At 39.2% G+C, this 11,929-nt stretch overlaps 1 protein-coding gene across 1 annotated transcript in view; it reads right to left on the bottom strand.

Moving 5' to 3' along the window:
• COL6A5 (collagen type VI alpha 5 chain) overlaps positions 1-11,929 on the bottom strand; it is an 80,924-nt gene that overhangs the window by 62,278 nt on the left and 6,717 nt on the right. The window contains exons 4-6 of the mRNA XM_011385030.1: positions 7,744-8,304; positions 4,044-4,598; positions 1,343-1,918 (exon numbers count right to left, since the gene is read on the bottom strand). Coding sequence (XP_011383332.1) covers positions 1,343-1,918; positions 4,044-4,598; positions 7,744-8,304 — 1,692 coding nt within the window. The remainder of the gene's footprint in view (positions 1-1,342; positions 1,919-4,043; positions 4,599-7,743; positions 8,305-11,929) is intronic.

Here is an 11,929-nt window from a genome sequence, read left to right on the forward strand (position 1 = left end):
GAAATTAGAGAGGTGGGCAGGGTCTAGATAGAACTCAGAAGTTTAAAAATTGTAAACTGCAAGCAGAGCAGCGACATAGTCCAGTGTGTACCAATGTCGAGAATGTTGGACTGTGACAAGATGCATGGAAGGGAGACCAGGTTTCAGGGTAGGAATCCAGGGGAAGGTCAAAACATGCAGAAGAAATGAGATGGTCCCACTCCCTTGGGAAAAGTCAAATTTTTTTCTTAGTTAGAGATTATACCATCATTCAGTATCTGAAACTAAGAAGATGAATTTATTCCTCACTTAAAAGGTAAGGGTATGGCAGTCAGACATAGTCTCACTCAGCGCAGCAAATGCTGATCTGACACGGGACTGGGGAGAAGGTTTTGTTTGGGGTTGGACTGCTTAAAGAGATGGGATTGGGTTAATGTCAGTCTTAGAACTATGATTGGTGTTGGATTCAAAAGTAGACTTCAAATTGGCAGAGAGTAAGGAAGAAAGGAGGAAAGGAAGAAGAGAAGGAAGTTTGTAGGAAGAGAGTGAAGAAAAGAAGAAAGGCAGTTAGTCGATTGATTCATTTGCCAGGTTAGAAGAACTAGGCCAATATACTGCAAGGATTCTGACCTTCCAAGGAGGCACAGTGACTCTCCCTAGATGCCTCGTCAATCTCCGCTGCTTTGAGCTCAAGTGGCAAATCTCCCCCTTTCCTCACTCAGCTATGATATCTTCAGCCTACCCTAACCCAATGGTATCTAATGAAATCGGCTTAGGCCCCTTCCCTCCCTGTTCCTAGCAGCCAGTCTCCATTACCCTACTTTGAATTCCCATATACTTCCTTCTGCACTGGTGGCCCTTATCTAGAAAAGCACACTAAACAACTTGAACTTCCTATGGCCCTACAGAATGCCTATAATCCCATTTAGAGGGCCCTGGATCTTTGAAGACAAAAGTTTATCTGTTTAAACCATAAAACAATCCACTTGAGTTTGGCTTGAAACTGATGCCCAATGGTTGCTCTGAGACCATTGAGCAGATGCAGCAGCACACATAGCCATGAAATGGTGTAAGGTGAATATGATCTTAAAAAGAGCTCCCTTCCGCCAAGAAAAGGCAACAAGATGGCAAGACAGCAAGGAATGCTTCTGAAACCTTCCATAATCTCAAGGCATGCGTGGCAGGGAGGGACCTTAGGATCTTGCTCAATCAACACATTTCTTTTAGAGATGAGAAAACATGCAGCCTGAGCAGAGAAGCGTTCAGCCCATGACAGCCAAGTAACTGGCAGCCATGACATAATTTATTTTTTGCTTAAACTTTTATTGCTACCCCCATAGAAAGTTTTAAAATCACAGCTTACCCTCTTGCGCATTGGTACACATACTTTCTTGTACAGGCAGGTAAATATCTTTCAGTTTGTCGAAATTATCTACGTGGATAGTGTTGTCTTTATTTCCTGCCATAGCCTCAAGTTCATCTTGGTTGGCCTTTCCTACACCCACTGCGTAGATGATGATGCCTTTGTCTCTTAATTTCAATGCTGTGTCATTAAGCGCATTTCGGTCATTGGATTCCCCATCGGTAATGATGATCAGCATCTGCTTCACATTTTGCTTGATGCGGCTGCCGTGTTCCTCCGTGAACAGGCTGTGTGTGCTCTCAAGAGCCTTAGCAGTGTAGGTCGACCCTCCAGTGTCCCTGCGCCTCCTCAGATTCTCAATGACTGCTGAGCTGCTTGAGTGTGTATTGAGGTAGAAAAGGACCTCAGGTTGGTCAGAGTATCTGAGCGCTCCAAACTGGACTCGATTCCTGCCAACATCCGCTTTCTTCACCAAATGGATAGTTAGGTTAATCATACTTTCTTGCTGTTCCAGATTTATGCTGCCTGAATGGTCCAGCACAAACACGATATCTAACAGTTTAATACTTTTACAATCTGAAAGAAGAAGAAAGCAGGCATCACAAACTTCCACAGAGCATTCTACACAGACAGCTGAGAAGGGAAGAGAACTACCACTTGCCGTGAGCCTACTGTGTGCCAGACACTGCATCTTGTTTAGTTCTTAGAGGCGGCTGTTGCCATGTGACAGAGAAAGAAACTGAAGCTCAGAGATGTACAATTCTCTCAGCTCATTCCAAGGATATTGGTGCCTTTACATATGTGACTCCCCAAGCAGTGGTTCTTATGTTCTGCTATGTCTCATTAGGATGTGTAATGCCTTTTGCAGGCTTTTCACTGAAAGGAAATGTCAGAAGGTAGCTCGATGTCAACATAACGGTGAGACATGACTGGCATTTGCCAAACTGGCCTGCTGTTCTAAACAGCTCAAGGTTCATTGTATAGGCTGGGATTTTCATTCTGCTCCCTCTGGTTCCAGCTTCCTTCTCAGCTTCTGATAGGCAGACTTTCCCATGTGTACCATGCCTCCGCACATTTATTTGTGCTCTTTTCCCTGATCTCCTGAATTACAACTCAGAAAAAGGAGTGGCTCCAAGTTAGGAGACAGCTAAGGCTCCTAGAACCTCATCCCTAGCCCCGAGCCCTCCTTCCTGCACATTAGAAGCCAAAGGACCATTCAAGCTGGGTCGCCACACTGTGGACTTTCACTCCTCCCTCTCCCCTCCCTCAGTGACGTAAGCGCATGCCTTCCCAAGGTTGGCTTTCCCCGCCTCCTACCTGCCTACCATACCTCCAATCCTTATTCCCGACATTGAGGTCTCAAATTTTCAAGTCTAAGATACTGCAGATGAGCCCAGGCTATCTCTGTAAAAACCTGGGGCAATAACCCAGGTTCCTACAAATATGGGTACCTGATTAGACTCATAAATATTTATGAAGTCATGACTAGTCAACAATGAGATTGGTGACTACTCATGAAAATAATATTTTATGAGTATATCTAATATGTGAGCCAGCTGAAATTTTACCTCATGCTATAGATGAGACCTCCACAAACATTACATTTATTAAAATGAAGAAATGCCAGGAAGAGTGAGTGCTGTGGATTTCAAAGGTGGGGCTGTGGTCTTAAGGTAAGCCTGTCTTAGAATGTCTCAACATTACCAAGAGTTTTGAAATCATTGCCGTCCTTAGAGGAAAAAAAAACAAACAAACAAACTCCAATTAAGCTGTTATGAGAGACATCTTAGCACCACTGCCAAAACTCAGAGTTTACACTGAGACATTTTATTTGCTACCTTCCTGAAATTTTCACACACATAATTCTGAAGAATGAAGCCCAGAGGTAGTCTCTATGTTGCCAGGGAACAACATACAGCACACTTACTAATGCTTTGGTTCATTCTCTAAGTTGTATCCAAAACACAGATAACACCACATAATAGATTTAAAGACATAGGTGTTTTTAGCCTTACATGTGGATTTATAGCAAATTCTCATTCAAGAGCCATTAAAGTTGATGGGCTCAAACTGAAAGTTGCTCAATACAATTAGAAAAAGACTATAATTTGTGAGGTAAAAATGATGACCCCTCAAGCAATCATAAAAGTAACAAAATTTTCCAAAGGGATAGATACATGAATAAGCAAATGTAAAATTCCTACCTAATCGAGGTTAAGAATAATGTGCAGTAATGAAAATGCATACTATATCTTTAAAATACAGTGAGTTTTTTGGGGGAGCGGTGCTTAGGGTACTTAATTTAACCAAGAGGAAGATAAATTGGTATTTCTAATTATTTACTGCTTAACAATGGTTATAATTAGCCAAGAAACAATTCTGGGAATTAAAAACATCGGGGGTTAAAAATTTAGGCGTACAGGTACGAAGGAGTTGGAAGTTTAATGTAAAATTCTGAGACCTTCTTGCAATGTATTTAAAGTCATCGAAGCCAGATTATTTTGTTGCCAAATTACCTGACAAAATTATTAATCTGGAATATCCTTGGAGATCAAGGGTGTTTTACCATAACATAGATGCGACCGAAACTTAACACCAAAGTCCAGCTAGAGGCCAAGCCCAGAGTACAATCCCACTGCTCACCCCTCTACAAAGTCAACAGCTCCCGTCCTTGAGACTAACAGATAAGAGAGTCACTTACCATGGAGAGTACACACACGGAAGATGAGTTTACTTTCTATTGCTTTTAGATGATCAAATTTCTCAACTTGGAAGACCAGGCTGCCATCCCCACTGATCTCCTCTAGCTGAGTCCTATTGGCGCCATACACCCCCACAGAGAAGATAATCACACCCTTGTCCCGAAGAGCTCTGGCAGGGTCTCTTACACTGTCCTGGGCTTCTCCATCCGTGATGAGGATAAGAAACTTTTTGACTCCAAAACGGGACCCCTTGGGGTGAGTGAAGTATTGATCTACAAAGGTTAGTGCACTTCCAGTCAAAGTGTTTTGGTTAATGAGAGACATTCTGTCTATTGCATCTGAAATTTCTTTTTGTGTAAAGTATTTATTAAGCTGGAACTCTTCCTTATTATAATCGCTAAACTGAACGACACCAATTTGAGTTTTGTCTGGACCAATCTGAACCTTAGCTAATAGATTTTTTATGAAGGTCTTCATTTTCTCAAAATTTTCAAGTCCTATACTTCCAGAACTGTCCACCAGAAACATGATGTCGGCCTTCATGTCTTCACATCCTGCATATTATCAAGAAGATCAGAAATTAACCAGGTTGGCATGGTTCTTAGAACATGCAGAAACAGTAAAGCAGAAATAAATGCATTAAATCAGAAAACATCAATAATTAACTCAAGGAACTGCTATTGTATCTGAAAATTATATTGACTTCTTTAGTAAAAGCCTGCTGACTGGAATCCTAAATCAGAAATCCATTGAAGATTATCCAAGAAGTTTTAAAGAGGAAATGCAACTCCTAAAATTTGTATTAATTAATTCATTCATTCATTCATGTGTGCATACATCATTTATTCATCATTCATTCATTCATAATTCTTGAAATGTATAAAATGTCAAACATCAGGCTATGTGTGTTAAAGATGTAATGGTGATCAAAAAAAAAGAAAAAAGAAAAAAGAAATCAGAGAAGGAGTAATCAATTCCCTGCACTCATAGGACTAATATTCCAGTGTTTTATATATATTCTTGAAAAACAAAATTCTAAGTAATCTTTACATAGAACAATTTCCTGGGGTAATTTAAAGTGATTCGATAAATACTATAAATCAATACTAGAAGCTGTAGTGAAGAGCTTTTACTAGAGATAATAAGTGTGTTAGTAAGCAGTATCCATTCAAGATGAACTGTCCCTTTACTTATATGTAAAATTTGTAGATGCCCTACTGTTTGGAAATGGACATAATATATGCACATGTATATATGTATGTGTACATATATACATGCATAGGAAACCAATTTCTGTAAGTTATAGGGAAAAAACATGATTAATTTGCAATAGAGATTTTGTGTGTATATATACGTAAGAATATATATATAAAATATGCAAATATATTACCTTTATCATGAGTCCTTTTAGTCTTATCACTTTTGTCTATCTGTTATCACTGTATTCTCTTACCAGCCCCTCCCTCAATACTCGAAGAGTACATCCCATACTATTTAAAAATGAACAATTAGCATCAGCCATAGAAGAATAAAAAGACGCTAATTATTTTTTAATTACTTGTGTTGTGTAAGACCCACCAGAGGGGACTAAACCCATCATTTGAGACTCAAACCTCTCTGGAGCCATCTGAAAGAAATAGGGAGGTCACCGAAGATAACTTTGGCCTTGGCAAAGACCTCCTGCTATGAAGTACAAAAGACTTCTCTCGCTTTCACTACTCCTACTTTCTAAGTAGACTTTTAAATACAGTTTAGCAGGCTCTACCTCCTTGTATCTATTTGTGACAAACTGCCTCTTGTCCTCTAATATTTGTTTCCCGGCTCTTCTGTGTCAATAAAGTTTCAGCTATATAGATGGTTGCCCAGGTAAAGACTATATTTTCCAGTCTTTCTTAAAGCTAGACGTGGCCCTGTGGCTAAGTTTTGGCCAACAGACATAAGCAGGAGTGATTTGAATGCCTCTGGATTTTCATATTAAAACAACTGAGCATGGAATGCTCCCCTAGCCCTTTCTTCCTTTCCACAAATGCAAGGTGAGAATTGGAGTTTTGCTTTTGACATAAAGATGGAAGCGATGTATTGAGCATGGAAGAGTCTCTACTAGAGCTGGGCTGCTTACCCTGGACTATTATGCAAGAGAGAAATAACACTCTGTACTGTATAGTTTGGGGTCTTTTTGTTATAGCCACTCCACCTGCTCTCTAACCAATATACTGTGTCTCACTCTATCCACATTTGCTCTGAGACTAGTCAGTGTTTCTCTAGACTCTGGAGCTTTGGTTCATTGTTTCCTGCCTCTCTGTTGACCGTCTAATGGCTCATTTTCTCGTCCACAGATTTTTCTCCTTCTTCAGATGTGCCAGTGTTCAGACACCTGAGCTGCAACTACCTGACCTGTAAGAGATGTACTGCAGCTCCTCAAATTGGTGTAAGACCTTCTCCCTTGAGAGGACCTGAGATGCAATCTACTTTCCATTTCCTGGGCATCAAGCCCAGGAAACATTAGGGAACCTTTCTTCTTGTACTCTTTCTAAGACCCAACCCTGTCCATAACACTACTATCCATAACAGAGAGAACAATGAACAAAATGGTGACTTAAGATTTTGCTTAAGTAGCAACTTATTTGCTTGTTTATTGGTTATTTTTTTTTTTTTTATTTGAGTGGCTCGGAGAAAATTCCAACACATTTTTAACTTTTGTTAAGTTCAAATAAGTGAGAATTCTTTTCCTTTCCTCATCACTGAACAACTTAATCAACTTCTGCGATAGCTAATTTTAAGTAGCACTTACTATGTGCCAGGCATTCCTCCACACAATAAGGCTGCACACAAGGGACCAAGGCAGATAGACAGTAAGTAACCTATACAAGGTCCACAGCTAGTAAGTGATAAAGCTAGGGTTTGAACTTTGACTCTCACTCCAGCATCTTTCCTCTTAACCGGTAGGCTAACATGTGTCTCAGCAGACAATATTTTCATCTGCTAATACTAGCAATCGACACATACCATCTTCAGTTAGTAAATGGCTATTATTAATAAGATAAATAACAATCAGATACAGGCATTTGCAAATGTATTTTTCCTAAGAATTGTTACTTAATTTTTAATCAGGACAAAAATGCAAATATGTGTTTCTGTTATAAATAAAAGCAAACAACAGTTGCATATGTTCTAGACATGCATTAATAATAGAGGAATAAGGATTGGTGTTTGTTATGCTAACCTTGTAAGGATTCTCTGATGTAGGTGTTGACCTCATTTTATAGATAAGGAAGTTTGAAGCTCAAGTAGAAAAGTCAGTGGAACTCTAATCTACCTAAAGCTAGAGCCCATTTTGTTTCCACTATACTCACTTGCCTCAATTAGTGCATGCTCGTGCATATTCACATGCACAATTCACACACAGAATAGAGTCTCTTACCGCTACAGCAGCGAGCTTTGTCAAGGACACAACATTTTTAGCAACCTTCCTACTTTTGACTTACAAGATGATCTCAGGGCAGCTGTCTATAGAGGAATTCTCCAATCTTGGCAATTGGTTTAAAGTAAGAGGCTGAATCCCTCCATGGTGATAAGGAAAGTGAGGAAAATGTTAGCCAGACAACGGGGTTACATCACTCCTTGTCTCAGCCTGGCTATAAGACTGCCTGAAGCAACAAATTATGAGCAGAGAATGAAGCTTTTTCTTGTTTTGCTTACCTTTTTCAGTGCAGATGCTGTGAACAACTTCATTTTTGATACTTTTTAAAGCATCAAAGTTCTGCCCAAAGTTAACCCTTTCTTCTTTCCCAGCGATTTGTTGCAGTTGTGTTTTGTTAGCCTCCCCAATGCCAACTGCATGGATGGTGATTTGTTCAGCCCTTAGTCTCTCAGCCGGTCCGAGGACGTCATCCGCAGATTTCCCATCAGTCAGCACAATGAGGTGACATGGAACCTCGCTGGATCTACTCTTCCTTCCCTCTCTTATGATTGGCAGCATGAAATCCAGGGCTGCCCCAGTATAAGTGTTGCCTTCGAGTTGCTTAAGGTTAGAAACAGCCTTTCTTAAGTCCACATCATTAGTATAAATATGAATATCAAATTCCACTTTCTTCTTATGTGAATACTGTGCAGCTCCAACTCGGACTTTGTCTGGGCCAATGCTAAACATGTCTATCACCTCCAACATAAAGTCCTTGATTTGCTCAAAATGCTTTTTCTGGATGCTGGTTGAGCCATCGATGAGGAAATAGAGATCGGCCTCTTTTGTATCCACACAGCCTGGAATAAAGACAGAAAATGGAAAGTGCATTCTTGGTTAATTAGAGAGACTATGGAAAGAACTTGGCAAGAAGGGCTTGTAGAGGAACATGAGGCTGTGAAGGTTCTAAAGAATGAGGATCCTTCAGGTTTGCATAGACCCCGTACACTTCGAGTACATCCATGCCCATTTTCTCCTTCAAAATTTGCAACAACCTTGTGAGGAAATTGAAACAGAGCCAAGCCTAGTGGTTTGCCTAAAGTCAACACAGCCAGTAGATAAAAGAGTAAGGACCAGATTCCTGAGTCTCCAGGCTCTAAGTCAAATTGTTTTTGCAATATTGACACCTTCCTTTTTAGACAATTATGCCTTATTATTTCTTGAGAATTGGGGCGGGATAGATGACTTTCTGTTCTTACTTCTCCAATAACCTCTTCTTCCCAGAACAACTAGAATGATATTTTTAAAGCTAGAACCAGACCATATTATGCTTCTATTTTAATGATTTATCACTGCATTTAGAAGTTAAAAAAAATTTGGCCTGATCTTTCCCCCTGCTTTTCTCTCTGACTCTATTTTCAGAAATTCTTCATCTTACTCACTGTGCTCCAACCACACTGGGCTTCTTTCAGTACTTTGAAAGTGCCTCAGGGCTTCTGCACTGGCCCTCCTCTCTTCCTGAGATATTCTTCCCCCGCTACCCAAAATTCACATGGCTGGTTCCATCTCATCTCATCATGGATGTGCCAACTCAAGTGTCTGTTTTGCAAAAAGGCCTTCTCTTCCCTTTCCATGAAAGCACATCAGTCACTGTCTACCCTATCAGCCTGTCTGTTTTCTTTATGATTCCATTCAGAAATTACTTTCTGAAATTTTCTTATCCATTTGTTCACGCGCACAACCTGTTTCCTGCCACAGAATGCCAGCTACACCAAAGCAGAGACTTTGTCTAGTTCTCTGCCCAGTAGGCCTGGTACATCACAAAATTTCAACAATTTTTTTTTTTAAGTAAAAGAGCTCTCCACATTCCTTCCTTTATTGAGCAGATTCTAAGAAAAAGTGCTTTAATTTTCCTAATGGTCTGTTTACAAGTCTATCTAGTCATTTGTTACAATTGGGTAGGAGAAAGAGCATACTTCTAAACTTTAGGTTATTTATGCAATTATCTCATTGAGTATATGAAAGATCTTTAAAATACTAGATAATTTAGTCATTTCAGAAATATTTTCTTTCTTGACAACCTTTTGGCAATTTATAGCTATTTACAGTTATGTCAAGCTAGGGAAGTTGGTCCTTAAGAAATCAGAAATCCTGCAAATAAGTTTGACTCTGAGAATTAGACTATGAAATCAACACATAAAGTATTAGGGCAAAGATAAGCAGTTCACTGTAAAAAAAAAAAAAAAGGTTGATCCCAGGCCAGCAACCCTCCCTAGAGCTGTGCTGTCCAACACACTAGCTACTAGTCACATGTTGTTATTAAAATGTAAATTTAAACTACTTAATTTTAAACTATTTTAAAATTAAATAAAACTTAAAAATCGGCTCTTCAGTTCCATATCGGACAGTGTAACCATAGAACATTTTCATCATTGCAAAAAAGTTTGGTTGGACAGTGTTGAAGAAAAATGTGTTCTTTGGCCCAAGGCCTCACCTGTATTTATACAGAGAGTGATAGAGCTATATATATTTTAAATACAGTCATCCACCCAGTTGAATGCCACTAGATATTTCAGTCATAAAACTAACTCCTTTGCTCTGATTTCACAATCTCCAGTAGTCTTTTGGTTACAATTTAGCTTCTCACTTGGCATGAGTACAGGGACAGAATGAACTTCTCAGAGAAGAGGAATGTCCAGACCTCTGGGCATTGACAGTCTTCATTACGAAGATAATTGTTATTCTTTTTTTTATACATCAATCTCTTGGTTTGGCTACTGTGAGTCTCACCTTGATTTAATGAAGTATTGTTTAATAAATTGAATACCTACTTTGTGCCAGATGTGGTGGATATAGCAGTGACTAAGTCAACATAGATTAGTTCTCTGTGTTTGACCATTCTGAAACTACCAAGCTGGCTACCACCTCTAGACCATGGCAAATTCACTAAGGTGTGGTTCTAGCATGAGTTCTTTGGGGAGTTTACTAAAATGCAGGTGCCCAGGCCTTACCCTCAGAGACTGATTCATTAGTTTAGGGGAGGGCTTGGGCCACTGAATTAGTTACAAGATCCTTGGAAAACTGATAAATTTACAATAGATATGGTTGGCATTCTGCTTGTAATCCCTCAAATTCTTTACCATTTTTGTGCACATTGACTCCCAGTGTTTTCATTCCAACAACTAGTACCTATGTCAGTTTGCGGGTTATTAGAACCCTTTTTACTTGGCACTTGAGCTATAAGTGTATGGAAATGTACATTTTCTTCATCTGTGCTGGCACATAAATTCTCTAACTACACTGTTCCTGACTGAGACAACTCTAAGGTATAACCCACACTGTCTCTAGAATGGTCTTGTGGAATTGACCTTCCATGGGGCTTTATCATCCACTTCCTGGTACCACTTCTCCTACCAATCTCCAGTTTTTCCTGGGTGTATTTCCTAATATATCAATTTCACATAAATCCTTGTTTGGCATCTGCTTCTGAGGAACCCAACCTAAGTCAGATACCAATATTTGAGAGCCACTGAATTACTAAGAAGCCATCTACTGAGGCTTTATGGAAGATAGCCATTTTCCTTGGATGGCCCTTGCCCTAACCTTGGTCCGATATCTTCCCATTCAGATATTCTATAATGACATTAATAGGGGTTTTTTTTTTTTTGGTCACATAATTGTAAACTCCGTGAGACCACATTATACATCCCTCCTCTGCCCTAATAGTTGGTATTAGACCAAGGTGACTACCACTTTGAAGGAGTCCCCTATTTATCTCTCAGGAGGCAATACAGGTCTTGTTTCTTCCTGCTGCCTTGTAATGTATATATGCCAGAGGAAATCCAGGGCTGGCCCAGGATGCATCCTTAAACCTTCAGTTGAACTGGTCTGAGTTTAAAATTAGCTTTTAATATAATTGAAAGATTACAGTTCTTTCCCATACGAGTGCTACCAACTTCTAGTTCCAATTATTTGAAAGCATATATCTGCAAAGGAAATATGTGAAGACAGCACATATCCCAGAATGAGATAAACTCAGTCACATCAAGTATCTCTTGGCATGTACCTTTGAAAGAGCTCAGTAAAACTATTGCAGATTCACAAAGCATCTTAAATAGAATATCCTTCATTAGAATGATGGAAGCAAAAAATAATAATAAAGACTAAAAAGTGAGAAAATAATCATGGTTGTGCATAAAGATGATCCCTGCAAGACTTTTATAAGAGCAAAGCATTGGCAAGGACTTATATATCCAACAATTTAGGATATATTAAACATATTATGTTATATCTATATGATGGAATACTTTTCCCAACATAAAAAGTGTTGCAAAATAATATTTAAGCAAATGGACAAAAGCGTATGATACTGATTGATAGGAAAGTGGGAAAGGTAGATAATAGTGATTATACCCAATATACATTCTCTCTTTCTTCTAAACTAATTGAACACCCAATTTTTACCTAGGTAAAAATTTTACCTTG

Source organism: Pteropus vampyrus, unplaced genomic scaffold (assembly GCF_000151845.1).
Source record: "Pteropus vampyrus isolate Shadow unplaced genomic scaffold, Pvam_2.0 Scaffold1, whole genome shotgun sequence".
Lineage (NCBI taxonomy): Eukaryota > Metazoa > Chordata > Mammalia > Chiroptera > Pteropodidae > Pteropus > Pteropus vampyrus.